This window comes from Cricetulus griseus, chromosome X (assembly GCF_003668045.3).
Source record: "Cricetulus griseus strain 17A/GY chromosome X, alternate assembly CriGri-PICRH-1.0, whole genome shotgun sequence".
Lineage (NCBI taxonomy): Eukaryota > Metazoa > Chordata > Mammalia > Rodentia > Cricetidae > Cricetulus > Cricetulus griseus.
Genome location: NC_048604.1, coordinates 95,063,303 through 95,085,511, shown reverse-complemented (window position 1 = coordinate 95,085,511; position 22,209 = coordinate 95,063,303). Strand labels below are relative to the sequence as shown.

Below are 22,209 nucleotides of genomic sequence, written 5' to 3'. Positions count from 1 at the left end.
TTGCATTTACTTATTTTTATTTTTGAGACACTCTCGCTAAGTAACCCAAGCTTGCCTTAAACTAAGTAGCTAGCCTGGCCTCCGACTCTGGCGATCATTTTACCTCAGCTTCCCAAAGGAAGGAATGACAGGCATGTACCACCACACCCAGCAACATCCAACAGTTAACTGTTAAGTCTATTTTTGTTATTCTCACTCAAGTCAACAAGGGCAACATTTTGCAAGGCTATGTGATCTTTTAAAAGGCAAATTAGTGGCAGAACCATTTCTAGAGACCAGATGGTCTGCCTTTCAAGTCTTGACAACATGGCTTTTCTGTGTGCTGGGACAAGGTTGCAAAGCTGTACCACCAGCGCGACCCGCCTTTGCACCTTCACTGTGGCTTGTGGGGCACAGTGCAAGAAAAAGGCCAGGCCTCCCTGGGCCCCCGACTTTCCCACGCAGGCGCCCTGGGGGTCCCGCCTCCTCACCCGCTAGCCTCGCGTAGTGACGGAAGGCGTCCCCAGCTCCACCCCTTTTTTGGTTAATTCTTTAATGGGCGGCCGCAGGTTCCTTAGATGGGCAGAACCTTCGCCGGCAGCCACTCTAATTGGCCTGCAGACTGGCGCGGCGCATGATGTCGTTTCTACTCCGTCACTGCGTTTAGGGCGTGGTCTCAGCTCAGGGCGCCTCAAGGAGACTTGGGGACGTCCGAACCACTCCTTTTGAGTGCCCCGGTGCCCTGGCCACCGCGTGGATCTGCTGCGCTCCATGAGGAAGATGCTCGCCGCTGTGTCCCGCGTGTTGGCAGGCGCTGCACAGAAGCCGGTGAGGCCGCCAGATCCCGGGAGGCTGGGGTGGGGCTCGAGCCTGCCTGAGGCGGAGCGGGAGGAGGGCTGGCTGGATCCCCGGTGAGCTCGGCTGGGTGCCGGGACGAGCTCGAGCTACCGAGCTCGCATGGGCCAGCTGCGCGGTGCATGTCGTCCCGGCCCGGGGAGGAGTGGCTTGAGAACGGGCCCCATCCACCGGGCCTTCCCCAATCCAACTGGCAGAGCTCCCCAGCTCCCCAGCAGCGCCCCAGATCCTCCCGTTGCTTATGGGACACAGGGAGGCGGAGCTTGGGTTTGCTCCAGCCTCCATGGACTCCGCTGACTTGCACTCTCCTTCTTGTCATTGCTCTTGGCCAAGAGGCCACGTAAGATGAAATAAAAAGCTCGCAATCCCGGGACTCCGAGGTTCCATGCACATCCCGACTTCATCGTTTGCTCGTCTTGAGTCCTTACCAAGTACCAAGAATTAAAGAGATTTTTTTTTTTTTTTAGTCGTCTTAGGGCCCAGTTTCCTCATCTCTATAATGGAGGTACTAAGATCGCTACCTCATGGGTTATCTTGAGTCAGGGAGTGGCACGTGTGCCAACCTCTCTGCCTGGCACCTGGCGCGTACGGGTGCCCCAGCTGTACGGGTGCCCAGGTGAGCATTTGTGTATCATCTACCTATGCTTGGTTCTAAGTAGAGTTCATACAGGGTCAGGCTCATGGAAAACAAACTTCCTCCACTCCCTGCTCTTCTGACTCCTTTTTTTTTTTTTTTTTTTGGCAGTGAATTTAAGAGTAATCGGGCCTAACCCAGAGGAAGCCGCCTTTACTCTTAAACACACAGGAGCTTAGAGTTCAAAGTAGCGAAAGAAAACAGCAATGATTTTCGGAGGACACGGATTAGAGGTTAAGACTTACTTATGGCCCAGGCTTTAAAAGGTGTCTAGCACCTAAGCTTTTAGTATTTTGATCTCTAGCCTAGCCACACAGAGGTTGTGTTTTCTTGGTGTAACAGGTACCAGGCTTTGATTTGTAATTCTTGTTCTGTTCATTTCTTCAGGATTTGATGCAATTCTCCTTAGTTTAGGGAGGTTGTGGAAAGGTTGAAAGTGTACTTTTCCAGGAATTCCATTAAGTAATAGAAAAACAGTGTTTTATTGAGTGAATGCTCTATTAGTGTTTCAATCTGAATCGGCAGTAAAGCACATTTCTTAGTGTGTCTTTGCATATGTATAGGCCATTTATTGAGCTCTTAGTATGTGCCCTGAATTCGGCCAGCATATTCACAGGTGTTAAAACTGCATTATTTTTATTGGTTTGAACAAGTTTCTTGTGTGTAGAAATGTTAGTTGAAGGGTAATTTGTTTATAGCGTGGAGACTGGACATGGAATAAAGATGAAAACTAAAAGAAGCTTTGGCGGGGTGTTGGTGGCACACGCCTTTAATCCCAGCACTCCGGAGGCAGAGGCAGGCGGATCTCTGAGTTCCAGGCCAGCCTGGTCTCCAGAGCGAGTGCCAGGATAGGCTCCAAAGCTACACAGAGAAACCCTGTCTCGAAAAAAAAAAATAAAATAAAGGAAGCTTTGTTCCCCTCAGCAGAAAGGGGAAAAACAGCTCTTACTAAATCAAAGTTTTAAGAAGTTGAATTAGAATCTTAAATCAATAAAAATCCAGCTGCGGGGTGGTGGCTCACGCCTTTAATCCCAGCACTCGGGAGGAAGAGGCAGCTGGATCTCTGAGTTCGAGACCAGCCTGGTCGACAAGAGCTAGTTCCAGGACAGCCTCCAAAGCCACAGAAAAACCCTGTCTCAAAAAACCAATAAAATCAATAAAAATCCTACCTTCCACTTTTAAGACATGTGCTCCCATTTTGGAGTATAGAGGGCAATAAGAGCCTGGGGACACCCTTAAATGTTTGTTAGATGCTAGACCTTGGGTGTGTTTAGTTTCCTTTATTCACCTTACAGCAGGAAAAAATGAATTCTAGAGTTGAATTCACCATAGAAAGAACCCAGTTATTTTGCTCACTTGGTGGTGTTATGGTGTAAACTCTCCAGTAGCTACCTTTTTAATTCCTTTTTGAGACAAGGTCTTTCACTACGTATCCCAGGCCGGCCTGGAACTCAGATCTGCTTACCTCTACCTCCTGACTGATTGCATTAAAATCTTGTGTTACCACATCTGGCCGGCTAAGATGGTGGGTGGAGTAGCTTGACCTGTGTTTCTGCCTGTCTCCTTCAGTAAGGGGTTCACTGGAGCTCTGACCAGCCTCCTGTCACAGAGATAGATCCCTGCCTGCCTTTGCCTCCTGAGTGCTGGGATCAAAGGCACCACACCACATCACACCACGCCTGGCTGTTAATTTCTTTGCGACTATACTTGTTACATGCTAATTAGGAACCATTCCTGAGGATTTTTAAATGTTGAAAACTTCCAAGTTTCACTTCAGAGTAGACCATTAAACTCTAATGAATCTTTTTATTGTTTGCAATTCTAAGTAATTGCAGTTTTCTTTTTATTTCAGCCTATGTAACGCAAAATAGCTCGATTTTTTTAGGTTTTCATGTTAAACATATGAAAAGACTTTTACATTTAATTTAAGCCTTGCAACAAGATCCTTACAAATAGTAAGCAGTGGCTCTTCAAACTTGTGTAACTAGAGCTGCAGTGGCCAAGGGATACTCAGTGGGGGAGGGGGATTAGGCACTTGCTTCTTGATAGCTGAGATACTATGCCTAAAGTTTTCCTCTGAGGCCTCTACCTGTTTTGTACCTTTCCACGTTTTATTAGGGAAGTGTGGAGATGTACTTCAGTTTTGTATGTGTAACTTCGAAGTGGATTATAAAAGTGTGGTTTTACTTTTAAATGAGGTGAAAGACTGAACTACATTTAAAATTTTTATTTTGCCTTATTGCTTGTATTTTTTATGTTTCCTTTTGTGAGATTTTTACTACCAATATCATTTTTTCTTGCCTTTGCGTATTAGGTAAGGTTTTTAATTCATGTTGGTACTTTCTGAGAATTCTTAGAATACTTTTGAAAATTCTTTCTGTATTTAGATACACGTTTTTATTTTTGTTGAATAAATTGTTAAGGTCTCTGGGAAAGGAATTTCATTAGGGGCTGAAGTGTAGCTCAGAGTATGCACATAGCATACGTGAGGTCCTGTGTTCAATCCCTAGCCCACCCCAACAAAAAGAAAACCCACCAGGAATCCCATTTCAAGAGAATTATTTTTGATTGTTCTAGACAGGATTTTTCTGTGTAGCCTGGCTGTCCTAGAACTCCTGTAGATTACTCAGAGAGAGCCACCTGTCTCTGCCTCCCCAGTGCTGGGACTAAAGGTGTGCCCCACCACACCCAGCTCTATAAATTTTATCTTTGAGAAAGAACTTATCTTTGCTACCAATGCCTCGCTGGTTTACGAATGAAAAAAATAAAAAAGGAAAGTTCATAACTGTTCCTAGGAATGGTTGAGGAGAGTTTATTGTAGGTATGAGGGAGAGCATAGTCAAGAGGCAGGAACATCTGGGAGAGTCCAGAGTGGACACAACCAGACTGAGCTGGGCCATGTGGGGAGGGGTGGGCATAGGGAAAAGGGAGAAAGGGGAACCAAGTGCTGCAGCCAGGTGGCCAAAGGTACTAAAAGGGAAGGGTAACTAACCACTGTGTCTGGATTGTATAGGGAAGAGCCTCTGGGGCTGGGAAATGCTGGGAGAACCTGGCTGGCAAGTCCAGCTTTGATATGTTAAATAGGTACCTAGGCGTTTGTTGGGGGTTTGAAACTTAAGTTTTGTCTCTGCCTTAGATTGTTCCCCAAATTAGTTTCTGTAGTTGTATCTAGAAACTTGTTTTGCAATAGAATAGCTTTTTCTAGCTCCACAAAATCTCCCCCCCCCCTTTTTTTTGGTTTTTTGAGACTGTGTTTCTCTCTGTAACAGTCCCGGCTGTAGGCCAGACTGGCTCTGAACTCACTGAGATCCACCTGCCTCTTCCTCCCAAGTGCTGGGATTAAATCATGTGCCACTACCGCCCGGCCACAAAATCATTTTAACTGCCAAAAAAAAAAAAATAGCACAACCATTTGTTTGCTTCTTGGTTGGTCTCAGGTTTATTTTTTCTACATTTTTCTTCATTCTAAGATAGCTGTTTACACATTCTCTCTACCTGATTTAACTGAAGCATCCATTACTGGTATTTAGTTGGATTTTTTCCTTGGGTAGTCATTGCCTTTGTTGGCTTTATCAGAAATAATACAGCAGTTGCCATATTGTGCCCCTCCCCACCTTGTGTCCCTGGCTTTGCAAATTTCCCTAGTTTCAGTTACCTCTTGTCAGATATGGTCTGAAAATACTCATGGAAAAGTTTCAGAAAGAAATAATTCATGAGTTTTAATCTGTGTGCTATTCTGACTAGAATAACATAATCCTATACTGTCCATATTAGATTAGGATGTAAATCATCCCTTTGGCCAGGTGTCCACCCTGTATATTCCACCCACCCCCTGATTATCATCAGATCAGCTGCCTTGGTGTCACAATACTCACACATGGCATTAACTGTTTGCAGTGGCTTTGGGCTTCTACTGAGAATCTAAGACTATATCCTGTACATAGGTAAATAGAGGCTACTGCAGGCCTGTAATTCCAGCATGGGGGGGTGGAGGCAATGGAAAAGAGTAAGAGAGAGCTAAGTAGAATTTTCACTCTGCCTTTTGGCTCATACATTTGGAGGTATAACTAGTATGCTGATCTTAACTCCTCACCAAGGTCAAGTCCAGTGCTACAAAATTATATCGGGGTACATATTAAACATGTTTTTCTATGGGATCTGGTAAATGTGCTTTACATCTCCAGGAAAAGAAATGATGCTAGTTTACATGTAAGTATGTGAAAATGTGGCTGTGGCTAGAATAGAATAATTGTTTTTGTGCTCTATCGCTTAGAATGTTTTTGTTGTATTCTGATTGTTCAGTTGTGAGGGCAGAAAGGAATCAGTAACTCTGAGTAATGATAGCACTCAAACCAGTCAGGGGAATACTGTTTTAAGAAATATTCTTCTGTTATGGGGCTTCAGGAGGAGCCTTCTCAACATTTAGGCTGCTCCTGTTATAGAATGGCTGACCCAAATCCATTGTTTTTGACAAGTGTTCACATGGTTTTCACTAAGGTATTTATCTCACACTTTAGTTTTTTTTCTTCATGGGTATGTCATAGAAAAGTACTTTGCCTTAAATAGGGATTAACAGATAGTTTTATTTGCAGTATTTTCGAATAATAAACCTTAAAAAGCCCATACATAATCTAGTTTCTTATTTGACCAGTTATTATCCTCACTGTAATTGCTTTGAAAACAAAGTGGGAACTGGATAGGTTTGACATTTGCCACCTTCCTTTTTGTCTTCAGATAGTGATATGGCTGTGTTTAAAATCCATAAGCAGCTAGGCGGTGCACTCAGGAGACAGATCTCTGTGAGTTCAACATCAGCCTGGTCTACAGAGTGAGTTCCAGGACAAGCCTCCAAAGCTACAGAGAAACCCTGTCTCAAAAAACTACAAAAAAAATCCTTAAGCATGGATTCATGATAGTAATGACTTGTTCTTGACAGTAAAAAACAAAAGTGATGACTTTATTTTCATATTTTTGTTTTCTAGGCAAGCAGAGTGCTAATAGCTTCCCGTAATTTTGCAAATGATGCTACATTTGACATTAAGGTAAGAGGTGTTTCACTTCCTATTACTAGTTTTTTTCACAGGTACAGTCAAATTCAGTTTCACCTTTAAGGAGTATTTTGATACTGGTGCTTTGAAGATGGAGTCACTTTCTTTCAAATATTCTAGAATCAAAGGTTCAGAGAAGTTTAGTAAGAATAACTTGCTGGTGGTTTAACGGAGAGGGGCTTGAAAAATACACTCTGGCAGGGTTGTTCAACCTCTTGACATTCTGACATGTTGTCATCTACAAATATGTTTGGTTGAACCAATAGCTATCCTGGCACATGGCCCTTTTTGAGCCAGAGGTTGGGTATACCTGTGGTATAGGGTGTGAGTCAGTGAAACATTGATGACCATAAATTTAAGGACTCAGAAGCATTTTGTAGCACTGTTTTTGTTTTGTTTTCGAGGCAGAGTTTCATGGAGCCTGGGTTAGTCCCAAACTCCATCTAGCAAAGGATAACCTTAAATTCTTGCTCCTCCTGCCTTTACCTTTCAAGCGATGGGATCAAGGTGTGTGCTATCATTCATTATTCTTGCAGCAATGCTGAGGCTTGTGTTTCTTAGCTGCTGTTCAGGTTGTGTATTATTTGTGTGGAGTTGGATCTTAGAACGAGTCAGCAGTATTTGTGGAGGGTGACCACCTTATTTCATTTCAGAAATGTGACCTTCATCGGCTAGAAGAGGGTCCTCCAGTCACCACAGTGCTCACCAGAGAAGATGGGCTCAAGTACTACAGGATGATGCAGACTGTGCGGCGAATGGAGCTAAAGGCAGATCAGTTGTATAAACAGAAAATTATTCGTGGTTTCTGTCACTTGTGTGATGGTCAGGTAAGTGATAGGTTTGTTATACAGACGTGTATGTTATTAGGATATTTTAAATAGGTTTCTTTCTTTATGCCTTCTTTCCCGTCATCTCTTTTACTTCCCCTTCACCCTAGGCTTTTAAAATATTAAAAAAGCACCATTTGTTTACTTATTTTGTTGTGTGTGGGGTATGTATGTGTGGTGGGGGGTCAGAGGACAGCTTGCAGGATTTGGTTCTTCCCTTTTACCATATGGGTTCCAGGGATTGACCTCAAGCTGTCAGGCTAGATAGCAAACATCTTTACTCACTGAGTTCTCCCTTTGTGTCTGTCCTCCCACTGTCCAAGATGGCTTGAAATTCCTGGAACTTGACAATGCTACCTCATCCCCCAGAATGCTGGGATTATAGGCATGAGCCATCACACTTAGCTTTAAATATGGTTTCTGTTTTTATTGGTTTTCACACTGCTGCTTGGATCAGAAGGATTTGAAATAGGGATTTCAGAATAAAAGGTAGAATGCTAGGACCCACTATGAATTTTAAGCATAAGAATTCGTTCATACTTAGCATGACTTTTATATCTGTTCTTAGAATTCTAGTTTTAAAATTTGCTAGAACCCCACTCACCTACACTGAATACATTCTTGGGAAAAGGTTATTTTGTTGTTGTATGTATGTGTGTATTAATTACTTCCTTTTTTGACAAATAGCCAACAGAAGCAATATAAGGAAGTATTTATTTTACCTCACAGTTTGAAGGTACAGTCCATCTTGGTAGGGAAAGCATGGCAGTAGATGCAGAGATAGATAGCTGGTCATATTGAATCTGCAGTCAGGTCAGGAAGTGACTGCAGATCAGACTGCAGTGAATGCTATTGCTCACCTTGCTTTCTCCTTTTTCATTCAATCTGGGATCCTAGGCAATGGGGAGGTGCCATCCACATGTAGGGTGGGTCTTCCCGCTTCAGCCCAAGAAACTTCTTCATGGACATGCCTAGAGCTTTTTAAGTTGACAGTTACTATCACAATGGGTTACAGCCACTGGTTCTAAGCTCAGAAGCCTACAGGAGCTAGCTAGGTAGAATAAATGACTGAAGTAAGCTATATATAACAAAATGTGGACAGTGTAAGATGGATCAGTGGAGAGTTAGGATGGTTATGCCCTACCCAGAGAGGCTATGACTTGGTTCCAGTCAATTACTTCTGTGTGGAAACATAACTAGGGCTTCTTTGGTTTTCATGCATTCTATCAATTTTCTAATGTTGACATCCAAGTGGCAGATTATATTTTTAAACTCTGTCAAGGCATATTTGTGCATTGGTTATGGCTTCTAGTTTGGACCTTACCCTCTACTTTGTTTTTTTGATGAAAAAGTATTCATTTTCCTTGAGTTACAAATGACGGGTTTATTGATCCATGGGTTTTGTTTGATTATTTTTTGTCTGTTTTAGTTTTTCTAGACAGGGTTTCTCTGTGTGGCTCTGGCTGTTATGGAACTCACTCTGTAGACCAGTCTGACCTCAATCTCACAGAGATCTGCCTCTGTCTGCTGATAAAGTGTGTGCCACCATTGCTCAGCTTGATCCAAGGTTTTTAAAATGTTGGATCTCTAATAGAAACTTTTTATTCAAAAATAAATAATGGCATTACTTCATGGTTCTTCCTTTACCACAGGAAGCCTGCTGCGTGGGCCTGGAGGCTGGCATAAACCCCACGGACCATCTCATCACAGCCTATCGAGCGCATGGCTTCACCTTCACTCGGGGCCTACCTGTCCGAGCAATTCTTGCAGAGCTAACAGGTTTGCTATGGATTTACAGAAAGGGATAGTGAGTGGAGGAAATTTTCAAGTATCTCCCATTAAATTACTAAGCATTATAAGTTAGTGGTAAAAAAAAATAGTTATTTTGTTTTTGAAACAAGCCTTGTGTGTATCCTGGTACTTCTGATGTGCCTCTGAATAAACCATTTATGAGGTCATCTGGCCCCTCAAGTAAAATTGGAAAAGCATAGCCCTGTATAGTGGGAATAAAGTTCACTATCACTAAAACTTGAGACACATAGCAAAGAAAGTAAATTGGGTTGAAGTGATTTGTGAAATGTAGGCAGATTCTAGACAATCTGTTTCATATTCCTCTTTTCTGTGACTGTTTTGAACCTTACATTATTTAGTGTGCCAGATAGAAGTGAGGTGTGTGTACTCCCCTCTGAACTCAATGTCAAAAATACCATTGGATTAGCCTAACCTCCTTATCCCAGATGGAGATGAGGAGTGTATTTTCCTGGAGAGACAGGTGTTTAGACAATTGGATTGTGTGGTGGTTATTGCTTTGTGTGGTTGGTTTTTCATGCATGGGTGTGTGTGCTGCCATTTCTAGGACGAAGAGGAGGTTGTGCTAAAGGGAAAGGCGGATCCATGCACATGTACGCCAAGAACTTCTATGGAGGCAATGGCATCGTTGGAGCTCAGGTAGTTGAGGAAGAGCACGTCCTTTAGTATATATTTGATCCTGGTCTGTGACTTCACCCAGAGAACTTCTCTGAAGGAGTTCGATAATTTGGGAGTTTGATTTGTCTTTAAATACTTACTGCTTATCTTGCCAGTTGTGTAATTAATAAGTAGATTTGGGTAGTGATTTTAAAGTTCATGGTTTTTTTCTTTTTTCTTTTTTTTTCTTGCTCAAACTACCACACTCATCAAATACTTCTCAGTAATGGTGATTGTGGCATTCTATTCTTCCAGATCTATATTATCCTACTGCTTTGAAAAAAAAGTGGGTAGGGGACAAAGAGTAAGAAAAAAAAGTTCGTGTTTTTGTTGTGTTTTATGAGTAAAAGGCTATAGCAGTGGAGCTATCCCTTCACCTTTCTTTTAATATTTCAGTAAAATTAATGGCTCATCACCTCATTCACTCACTGATATACTCATAAGCAGTGTAAGCACTGGGGCCCAATTGCAAAAGAGCAGCTTGTTAAATTGATAGTGTAATAAAAAAATCAAAAGCCTTAATATTCATCAATAGTCTTCATTCTCATCAGTTAATGAGAAGTGAAACAAAACAGCATGCAACAATGTCTACTACAGTGAGTTTTTAGTGTGTGTGTGTGTGTGTGTGTGTGTGTGTGTATTACATTCAGGTTCACTTTTTATCTTGTTGGGACCAGTAATTAAAACTTTGGGTGCAGAAATGTGAAACAATATAGGATTTATTCATGTTTTGTTGAAAATAACAGGGTAGGTGGATAGTGACGGGGTTGGGAATGAAGACTGAAGCACTGGTTTAGCTTCCCAGGTTCTCTTCAGGAGTTGAAATTTAAATGCATTTTAACTCTGATTAATTCCTACAGTTCCTTTCTTGGTTGTTGTTTATGTTAGGTGCCCCTAGGAGCAGGGATTGCTCTGGCCTGCAAGTACAATGGAAAAGATGAGGTCTGTTTGACACTATATGGTGATGGCGCTGCTAATCAGGTAAGTGCATCTCTTAATTTGCAATACAATTACTTTTATTTCCAAGTTATGACTGGTCATATTTGGATTTATAAAGAAATGACATACTGTTTATTAACTGAAATGGCACTTCATGTGGCTGACTCACATGAGAAATTTATCTCTTGACATGAGTTACCAGAGCTTTCTAGGGGCAAATTTCTGTGAGGAAACTCCTTTTGCTTTATATTGGTGCTTTGCAAATATGCTCTGTTGTGGGAGATTTTTTAAAATTCCTTTTTAAAGATCTGTTTATTTCTAGTTTTGCCTACATGTATGTTTGTACACTGCATGTGTGCCTGGTGCCCATGGAGGTCAGAAGGTCCCCCCTGGAACTGGGGATAAGGATGGCTGTGAGCTGCCATGTGGGTGCTGGAAACTGAACTTGAGTTCTCTACAAGAGCAGCATGTGCTCTTACAGCTGAGCCATAGGTCCAGCCTTACTTGTTAAATGTATACCCCATTACAAACCAATAGTGCGATATAGAGGCTCTTAATTTCTTGGACTCCAGGGCAATGCCCGATTCCTATCACATCTGAACCTTGGCTCTTGGTTTCTTTGCTCATCCTGTCTTGGTTTCAGTAATTACCAGTCTCTGGATGGCATTTAGTGCTACCCTGTCCGAGATGCTGAATCTCAGATGCTGCTAGTTCACTCTAATTATTTGGTCAAGTGAGTGTGACTAATAGAGTATAAAACTAATTGGTAGCTCAGTGCTTTTCCATGGTCCTGTTTGCAGTTGGTCTATATTAGTAGATCCCCAAAATGTATTCTAGTCATACAATACCCACCACATTTCCCTATCACAGGCAGCACATGCTCCTTTCCCCTCACCATCGGAAACTTTGTGCAAGCTTTCTGTGTTAGGCAGAGCAACACCTGTTAAGAAATGCTAAAAAAAAGTCTAGAGAAATAGATTAACCACTCAAACATTTTATATACTTTCAGGGTCAAATATTTGAAGCTTACAATATGGCAGCATTGTGGAAATTACCTTGTATTTTCATCTGTGAAAATAACCGCTATGGCATGGGGACATCTGTCGAGAGAGCAGCTGCCAGTACAGATTACTACAAAAGAGGAGATTTTATTCCTGGACTGAGGGTAAGCTTCCTTATTGTAGAGACAAAAACCATACCCTGTCAGCTAGACGCTCTATAGTTTTATCACATTAGTCCTGAATAGGTCATTGAAAGTTGAATGGGAGGGCAAGCGGTGTGTGGCTCAGTGGCAGAGCACTTGCCTAGCATGTGTGAGGCCCTGGATTCCATTCTTTACCACCACAATAAAAGGGAAATGGATTTGGACAATTCACTTACATTCTGCCTCTCCCATCTTTATTAATAGGTAGATGGAATGGATATCTTGTGTGTCCGAGAGGCAACAAAGTTTGCAGCTGCCTATTGTAGGTCTGGTAAGGTAAGATAAGATTATAGGTTATAAGTTTATAATGATATTATCTCAAAGTTAAAAGAAGCTGTTGGAGCTATCCTGGGGTAATGACTAAGTGAGCTCTCTAAGACAAGCAGAGTCCAATGAGGTAGCATGGTCTTGGCTCACCTGGTTGGTTTCCTTGGCATTTTGCCTCTGTCTTCACTTTGACAAGCTGTTTTGTCTTTTGGTTTGGTTAATTATGTGTTCCCATCCCTCTGTGTTCCCATCCCTCTGTTAATCGTAAGTCATTTGATCCCCACAATACATAATTTTACTTAGATAATAGGTAGGCATTCAAGTGCAGTCTATCTTGCTGCTTTACCTGTCAGTGTATGGCGATAAGGGAGAGGGGAACAGAGACTGGCTTAAAAGGTTCAAGTAGCTAAATTTTAGTAGAGTTCTAACCACAGAAAACATGCCCCTGCAGTTTACTTTTGGTAAAATTGAGAAAGATGAAACATGAGATAAATAGGTGTTAGGAATCAGTCCAGACTGGGTGGTGGTAGCGCACGCCTTTAATCCCAGCACTTGGGGGAGGCAGAGTTAGGCAGATCTCTGTGAGTTTGTGGACAGCCTGGTCTACAGAGTGAGTTCCAGGGCAGGCTCCAATGCTAGAGAAAACCTGTTTGAAAAACAAACAAAAAAGGTCAGTCCTGGTGGTGGCACATGCCTTTAATCCCAGCACTTGGGGAAGCAGGGGATCTCTGTGCATTTGAGGCCTGCCTGGACTACAGAGTGAGTTCCAGGACAGCCAGAGCTGTTATACGGAGAAACCCTGTCTTGAAAAACATCAGTTAACCAGTAAACTCTTGACAACTCAGCTGATACATAGAAGATGGATAAGAATGTATTGGATGTTGTGGGGGGGTTTCTTCATTTGAGGCAACAATTCTTGGCACACATCCCCATAGTTCCTAACCATCTGTTTTAGGGGCCCATCCTGATGGAGTTACAGACTTATCGTTACCATGGACATAGTATGAGTGACCCTGGAGTCAGGTAAAGTCATGGGGTATCTGAGTGTGGTTTCCATGGTAGGTGGGCAGGCTTTGAGCTATTTAAATAAAATAGTAGAGCACTTCATCATGGCTCTTACAGCCAGATAAAACTATTTGTTGGCATCAAGTGGTTGTTTTTAAGTCTTGGTCTGAAGAGCCCTATAATGTATCTTACATGTTAGCATGAGCAGTGATTTTAAGAAGAGCATTATGTAACTAAATTGAAATATAGAACTGTCAAGAGAATTATTTTGGGAGTCATTTAGTTTATTTGGGCATTATTACCCCAAATTCAGGCATGGCATATTCTACCCATAGAGCACTGAGACTTGAAAATCTCACTGGTGGGGAGCAAGGCTAACTGCCACGTGGAAAGTTTTAAGTTGTTCCCTTTTCACTTAGCTCTAGCATGTAATTATAAATTAGGCTTGACACAGTTAAAAGTAGTCAGTTTACTCAAAGTTCAGCCATTGTAGTGGCTCTCAACCTGTGAGTTGCAATGACCCTGTCAGAGGAGTCACATACCAGATAGCTTAAACTATGATTCATAAAAGTAGCAAATTTACAGTTAAGAGGTAGCGATGGAGATAGTTTTATGGTTGGGACTCATTAAAACATGAGGAACTGTACTAAAGGGTAGCAGCATTAGGAAGGTTGAGAACCACTGGATTAAGAGAAACAAAATTAGGTGGGAAATGGATTTTGTGTAGTAATTGTCCCATCATATAGAACCCTTATATTTTATTAGAAACCTAGTGCGTTCAGGATATTGCTGGCCACGCTGCTTTGGGGTCTTAGTGAGAAAGGCAAGGTGTATTTATTCCCTACTTTGTATGATGCTTCAAATCCTATAATTATCACCACTGCCAGCTCTCTTGCCCCATCCATGTAAAAACTTGAGGCTAAAGGGGGTAGAACTGGTGACCTTTTCTTCCAGGTTAAAGAAGCAAATAAAAACTTGGTCTTCATCAGAATGCCAATGAAGCCCCAAGTTACAGTGAATTAACTTTCTATAAGAGATGCCTAACAGCCTGTTACACCTATTATTCCCACAGTGATATTGGTATTAACTTGTTCCTCTCATTCAGAAATACACTCCTGTACTTCACTAAGCTGTCTGGTTCACAGGCACTGTTCTTACGAGTCTGTCCCTGCATCTCCCTTCCCCATAGTTACCGCACTCGAGAAGAAATCCAAGAAGTAAGAAGTAAGAGCGACCCTATTATGCTTCTCAAGGATAGAATGGTGAACAGCAATCTCGCAAGTGTTGAAGAATTAAAGGTACAGTTGCTCTTGGAGATTTAAGCTTGGCTTTAAAGGTTGGTTCTCTGTGACCAGTTTCCCATATATCACAAAATGTCACTACCAGGTGGCTGGAGAGTTGAGTTTTTCCAAACCCAGAAAGCGATCTGATGAGGCTATTGTTTTTTGGTCTTTCTGCTGAGAACTAAGAGTTGAAGGGCAAGGGATATGGCTCAGTTGGTAAAATGCTTGTTGCGCAAGTATGAGGATCTGAGTCTGGATTTCCACCACCCACATAAAATGGGCACAGTGGTGCATGTGTACAACCCTAGCTCTGGATAGAGGTAGAGACAGATAATGCTGTCTCAAAAAATAAGGTGGAGAGTAATAGATGATACCTGACATCAGCCTCTGGCCTCCACATAGAATTAAAGAGTTGAAAGGTAGGCCACTGCCTAAGATTAATAAGCACATTAGTACAAAAACTTTGTTTCCTCCTTTTTTTCTAAAAATATCCTTTGCATTTAGAGTCACATATAATAGTAACAGGTTCTCAGACACCGTAGCTGGTTCCAAAGCTGCCCTTAATTGAAAAATCTCTTGCATTGTATTCTGGTGTTTAGGAGATTGATGTGGAAGTGAGGAAAGAAATCGAGGATGCTGCCCAGTTTGCTACAGCTGATCCAGAGCCGCCCTTGGAGGAACTAGGCTATCACATCTACAGCAGCGATCCTCCCTTTGAAGTGCGTGGTGCCAACCAGTGGATCAAGTTTAAGTCAGTCAGTTAATGGGAAATGGAAATAGATGGGTGTTGGGTGTTCATCATCCACTGTAAGAACCCTTTGTGCTTTCAACGTTAAGGACAGGAAATACCCAAACAAAAAGTCTTGAAAACATGTAAATTAAGGAAGAGTGAGTTGCATGTTGTTGTATGCAGTGTATCCATGTGAATAAGAGTGTATTGGATTTGTATAGGATTTGAAATGGGTAATGTAGTGTTTATGACTTTCCCTCATCTCCTACAACAGTTACTAAAAGGAATAACTTTGCCACTTTTTGTTGTGTGGCCATGGATAGCTGTATGTCCTCCAGGAGGCCTCCTGGGATTGATGCAATGCATGGGAAGAGGAGTAGCAGCTGCTACCCTGCATTGTGGAGGCTGACATCCGTTGGCACTGGTCATCATGTCCCTGTGATCAAAGGCTATAAAATCAGGCATTTTAAAATAAAGCTACTTCAAAGGTAAAATAATTTAATTTTCTCCATTTAGACATTTAACAAACGTGAACTTGTATTCCCATTGCAAGGCACACTTTTTTACATTTAAGTATTATGCTTTTATCTTTCCAGCAGTTGCTATAAGGTATGTTGACTTTTTAAATGAAATACAATCCTAAGAATTTAGTACACTAGATCATGGTTGATGTTACATACAATCCTGTTTATACACAAGGATGACCTAAATTATGCATGCTTGAATTAAGTGAACAGGGGTCCTTCTGTGTAAATGCAGGATTTGTGTGTACATGAACAGAAGCTTTGGCAATAAGCAGGTAGGGTATTTGCGTATTCTCTCCAGCTTGGCTCAGTGTGAGGACTCCTGCATTTGTCTTCTGTGCTGGGAGACTGCATGCCAGAGTCTACAGAGGACACCACCGCTGCAAAACAGGAGTTTCCATAAGAAAAGCAAATTTGAAAACAGCCACCTCACAAGTAGGAGAAACAAGCATTTGATCTACAGGATTACATTTGCCAGCTACTCTTTCAAATATAATCTCTAACTTATTAAGTGTGTGTCTTTGTCTGGACCTGGTGCCATAAGAGTGTTGGTGGTGGCAAGAGTGGAAAGATAATTTCATTATGATTGGAGGAAGTCACCGGCATTTTGTTAATCTACTTCATTTTAAAATGTTCACTAAGACCTATTATTCAAAACATTTGGAAGCTTTTACCGTAGTCTGAGGCACCTTAGGTCTTCCTTAGTAATATCATTGAGAATATCAGAAAGTGTATAATCCTCTTCAACAATCTGAAACAGTGATTCAGTGTATGAGATAAGCAGCTTTTCAACAGTATCATGGAAATACTTTGATTTAGAAATTTACCTTTTCTATTGTATTTGCATCCGCTCCTTGTAGTTGCAACCAGTCTATAAGCTCTCTGTCTGTTCCCACTTCATCAGGAGGTACTGGATTCTCTGTACCACCTATGATTCCAATTTTGTTTTATTGTATAGTACTGTATAACCATAAAACTGCTTCAAAAGTAACAAAGTGGATGTAATGATGTATCCAAATAGAATGTAAATGAGATGTGAAAAGGAAATGAATAAAACTTTTTTGATTCAGCTACTTTCATAAGTCCTGGGTTTTCTTTCCAGAGAATAAAGTCATCTCTATCTAGATGCCTTTAGTAAGTTTGGAATTAGAGATATCACCAGCCTCATTTATAATGCTTGTTCTCATCTTGGGCTGGATATTCCTGATTATAATGAAACTCAAAGGAAGAAGCGTATGTCCAGTTCTTTATCCCACGAGCTATTTTTATGCTTTAAGAGACAGATATGAGTGTCATTCTAATTAAGGGATCCTTTTTGACATAAAATTGTGGGATGACTCACAGTCAAGATACATTTTTGTTACCCTGTCCTTTCTTAATCTTCTGGGCTCTTCCCCCACCCACTGTGATTTCTGTCCAGTCACCAGAATCAGTTTGCTTATATGGTAACCTCAACCATTTCTCTTCAAGGTATATTTAATAGTTTTTCCATCTTTGACACCTACATCAGAGCAAAGTGAAAATGACTCACCACTGGATTTGTATTGTAACTGAAGATGATGTAATTCTTGAGTTTTCTGTTCTAGAGTTAGCCGTAGAAGATTCTGGTACTCTCTCTCTTTTTGAACTAAGTGTTCCCAAAGTCTGTTTTTAAAAACAAAATCCTCCAATCATTAAGTATCCATATTCAATTCAAACATCTGTTAAGCATCATGTATTGGAAAAACAAAGAAAAGGGTACAGTTCAAATCTAAACTGTGGGGCCCCAAAGAGAATCAGGTTGATTTGTTCCTAATGATTTTTGTCATTAGTTCTTATCCTGTATAGGAGAAGCGTGTTTTCTTTTCCTTGACACCAAAGACCCAATACTAGTAGTGTGGGTATATATTTGCAATGGAGTCATTGACTGTGTCCATCTTGAAATTCATGTTAAAATGGTAGGAAGAGGCCTGGGAAATTAGTGCCTTGTCACCCTTTCAGGACATGGGAGTGTATCTATGCACCCTCGCCAGACATTGGATCTGCCACCAGTGGCTTGATCTTAGACTGTGAAGTATGCAGAGATGTGAAAAATTATTTTATTATTCTATATAAGAGCAGCCTCCTATGGACTAAAATGTATCAGGAACCAAAAGTGAATTTTCTGTTGATCATTAGAACTTGGCCAGAAGGACCATCTGATTATTCAAACCAAGTCTGATAAAGTAGCTGACTCTAGGGTGGGCAGCCTTCTTTCTGCACTCGGTAGTAGCCAAAGCAAGAGTACTATTTTGGCAAGAACAGCCTGGGACCAAGGATGGACAGTGCAAATTGCAGTTGCGTAAGAGGAATGCTGCTAGCAGTCACTTAGTACTCTTAACACCTAGGATTGTCCTTAGTGCATTTAAATCTTAGAACAAACAATTCTTAGGAAGTAAACATCCTTTTCCAAGCACAGTTTCTTTAAGCAACTTATTCTGTCTCGGGTGGGGTCTATGACATGTAGTCTTATTCATGGTCTCCCTGGGATATGAAAGGCAAGTCTTCGTACAGTTAATCCTCAGACTTCTGGATCTCCCCATGCTAGCTCATTAACAGCAGTAAGGAACAGGGTTGCAAGTCAGAACCAAGGCTAGTCCTTTTTGTTTGCTCATGTATCTAATGAACAAGATTACTTTAGCCACATGGCATCCCCTTTTAATTAGTTTATCTGTACTGGTGAACAAAGGACTGTAGTACTAAGCTTTAAATTACGGGAGTTCATTATTGATGCTGTCCAAAAGGGCACAGCTATAATATAAATAAATGGATAAAAACAGTTTGAGGGGGTCATTTGGTAGCAAAATGGAGTGGGAGAAGTATATACTTCTACCCCAGCAAGACCACAAGGAGAAAATACTAGTGGCTCAACACATAAAATATCCTCTCACCTCTGCCCTGCCTGCCTGCCTGCCTGCATCTGTCTCAAGAAGCGCTTCTTTGAGCACATTAAGTAGCTTGAGCCTCTGGTGGCTCCCATTTTAATTTATGTCACATCATGAGGATAGGCAGGCTGTGTATTAGCTAGTCACATTAACACTGAGTTGGATGACTACAAATCTTTCTGCAAAGACATTTTAAAGAAAGGTAAGTTTTATCATTTTAAAACTCCTGAGTGAGCCGGGCGTTGGTGGCGCATGCCTTTAATTCCAGTACTCAGCAGGTGGATCTCTGAGTTCGAGGCCAGCCTGGTTTCCAGAGCAAGTGCCAGGATAGGCTCCAAAGCTACACAGAGAAACCCTGTCTTGAAAAACCAAAACAAACAAACAAACAAAACTTCTGAGTGTTTGCCATCATGGTCATTTAAATTTCATGCCTTAAAAATATCTATATCATTGAAGATACCCTATGAAAGGCCTCACCCTCCCTGGGGAACAGAAAGGGTATAGGATAGGTAGGGGGGCAGGGGAGGAGGGGAGGGAGAGGGACTTGGGATTGACATGTAAAATAATCTTCTAATTAAAATTTAAAAATTTCAAAGAAATATCTACATTAGATCAAAGTTCTGAGTCCCCTGAGGGATGGGTGGACATATATAATACACACACACATATACTCATCCAAAAACGTGTGCCCACCCCCCCCCCAGTACCTAATCTCCCCATTCATACAGCAATGCTGCAAGCAACAATGTGGCATTTGGAAGAAACAACTGCTAGTTTACTATAGCTGTGGATGGTGATTCTCCAAAGCAAAAGGGAATTGTTACTTGCTTACAAGGCTAGATAGTAATGCCTGCCTAGGAATCCACCAGAAGGCTACAGGATATGCCACTCTGCAAAGTGCTATACTGTCCCACTTCCTGTCTTGGGGGCAGGCTACAGCTGTCCCCAGCTGGGCCACATGCCATGCCAGAGCCTCCAATGTGAAGACAAAACTCAGATGGTGCTGCTGCTTTTGGTATGATAGATTTGTGTGTGACCTATAACGAAGCACTGTCCTGATTCCTGGCATTGAAAGAAATAAAGCCTCAGTCTACTGCTGATGCTGTAAATGTTCCCTTGCCCCAGTTTACTCACATATACATTCTCTCCGCCCCTCCCACCTGGATAAAGTTCTTAACAGTGACCAGACGATCTTATACAAGGTGTGGAAGATCCTAACCTGTTGTTCTCTTGCCTGAGCTTGCTCAATTGGAGAGTTGGGTCCTGCTGGTTGGGCTGGCCCTCCTGGATACCCACTGAGCCAGGTCTGGTACCTCTGGGTGTCATGTGTACTTGGCCAAGCAGGTCTACTAAGGGATAGTCCCCTTCCACTTCTGTGTCCTTGTCTACCCCTTCAGTCTCAGAGGCAGGTTCAAAGTGGGCTTGGAGCTCTGTGGAAACACAGACCAAGGGGTACAGAATAGCACTCAACAAAGCAATTCAGTTCACTGCTTGCTGTATGAGGGGACTACTGACCAAAGATGATTTGATTGGACTCCGCAGGGTAAATATAGTCCCACTTTACACAAGAAGAAATGGACAATGAAGGCTGTAAAGGCCAGTTAACCACGGATGGCTACAAATAGGCCCATGCTCTGCTTGGTGCCTGTTCAAGGAATATTTCGGAGAGCAGGCAGAAGTGACCAGCAAGGGCCCAGTGTCAAGAGTGGAAGGGAGAGAGGCAACAATTCTAAAGCCTGCCCTTCCTCAGCCAAAGTACCAGGGGAAAAGCAACCTGAACATTAAGCTTGTGCTAACATTTCAAAAAGGAAGCCTCCTAAGATTGGGCTGGGAGCACATAGCTCATCAGAGGTACAGCATGTACTTCAGAACAGGTAAGACTCTTAAGTTTGTTCCCCAAAATGGACATGCATGGACATGCACACACATACAGCAAGACCTATAGCCATTTTTCTACTAAGAGAGGAAACAGCCATGTAATTATCAACTATCTGATAAGCACACTGAGGAGGCTGTATGAGCACTGGAGGATCCCTGCCTTCAAACATTGACTCCCTGTTAAGATCAAAAGTATAATCTATACACAGTCACCTTAATTATGCCCAGAAGGTAGGTAAACAGGGCACCATGAGATGTTATCACAGACTTAGTCCCAGAAAGATCTATGACAGCATTTACTTAACTGTGGGGAAGTATAAAGCCAAAACAGAAACAAAAAAGGCAACAGCTGTTGGATGCTGAGAATATTACTTTTGGACAGTCTGAACCTGATCTCGAGTGCAAGAGGGCATTTACCTGGGATGAGAATGGCAACTGCAGCCTGCACAGCTCTGCGAATGATGTTGTCCATTGCAAACATCCAGTGAGGCCTAATTAAGTGGTTTCTCAAAATTCTGTTGACCTAAAAACAATCACAAACGTCCATATGTCTATTCTATTGAACTTTTAAGAAACATACTTAATAATTCTAATTTGTTTCTATTTCCTCTGAGATGAAATGTTGCTGTGCTGCTCTGGATTTCTGCCTGATTCATTCTTCTAAGTGAATTTTCCTCTAGGTAGGCCCCAAGTCACAATGGGTTCTAAATGATGAATTATCACAATGGGATAAATGACATTGGACCTCTTGGCTGTTTATTCAAGGAGCATTTATTAAACATCTATGACATGACAAACTATTGGTAGTATGTGACAAGATAAACCAGACTTGGCTTTGGTATTAGAGGAGCATACATCTAGGCAGGCATAAAAGCATACCCACTGTGCTGGCAAATGCCTCTCCCCATAACCTATACATGCTCTCTGGTCAAATGCAAATAATCCACTTTACAAAGTGTTATTTACTATGTGCTTACAAAAAGCTTCTGAGATTTTGAATTCAGGTTGTGAACAAATGAGAAGGAATGAGTGCTCCAGAACAGTGTGAAGAAACTGGTTTAGCTATCATGTTCTCCAGGGCCTGATAGAACACTCACAGCATCCTGGAATCCAAACAGGATCAGGTGAATCTGGTTGATAGAAGAGCTGTCAAAGTCCAGGTCCACCTTTAGTTTTGATATTGTAGCCGCCATCACCCTGTGCTCTGGGGAGCGGATGAAGTCCCTCAGGATTCCAATTATCTGTTTGATGTGGCCAACCGACAGGAGCAACTCTTCTGAACTCTGACAAAAACATACACACATACACAAAATCATTTTCATTTGAGTGAGTCAGAGAGGACGTAGAAATTTCCAAATGCATAGTGGGAAAGTAGACTTCATTTGCTAACAGCGTTGTAGGAGATCCTGAGTAAGGGTCTCTTCTTCAATCCCCTCCATATCTTTCCTGTCAGTATTGGGGGATCCTCTCTGACAGGTGGGTAGACATAAAGCCAGCACTAAGCCAGCTGGGAATGGTTCTATCTTCATGTTTGACCACTCTATAGGGCCCTCAGTGGGCCTTGGAAGGTACAGTTCACAGCAAGTCAATGGCCTTTCTTAAAAGTAACGTCCCATACATAATAAGAGGTGAGACATCACTTTGCTACTTACTACCGCAACCTAGTT

The 22,209-nt window shown here is 41.9% G+C and overlaps 2 protein-coding genes across 2 annotated transcripts in view; one reads left to right on the top strand and one right to left on the bottom strand.

Moving 5' to 3' along the window:
- Positions 1-750: 750 nt before the first annotated feature.
- On the top strand, positions 751-15,271 carry Pdha1 (pyruvate dehydrogenase E1 subunit alpha 1). Its single transcript, NM_001252299.1, is given in 11 exon segments — positions 751-807; positions 6,451-6,510; positions 7,170-7,343; positions 8,996-9,122; positions 9,700-9,791; positions 10,698-10,790; positions 11,758-11,913; positions 12,157-12,228; positions 13,175-13,242; positions 14,414-14,522; positions 15,107-15,271. Coding segments are annotated over 11 exon segments (1,173 nt in total).
- A 447-nt stretch (positions 15,272-15,718) lies between these two features.
- Map3k15 (mitogen-activated protein kinase kinase kinase 15) overlaps positions 15,719-22,209 on the bottom strand; it is a 95,793-nt gene continuing 89,302 nt past the window's right edge. The window contains exons 22-28 of the mRNA XM_035449753.1: positions 21,640-21,825; positions 20,960-21,065; positions 19,884-20,094; positions 17,293-17,405; positions 16,589-16,689; positions 16,436-16,512; positions 15,719-16,141 (exon numbers count right to left, since the gene is read on the bottom strand). Coding sequence (XP_035305644.1) covers positions 16,069-16,141; positions 16,436-16,512; positions 16,589-16,689; positions 17,293-17,405; positions 19,884-20,094; positions 20,960-21,065; positions 21,640-21,825 — 867 coding nt within the window. The 3' untranslated portion in view covers positions 15,719-16,068. The remainder of the gene's footprint in view (positions 16,142-16,435; positions 16,513-16,588; positions 16,690-17,292; positions 17,406-19,883; positions 20,095-20,959; positions 21,066-21,639; positions 21,826-22,209) is intronic.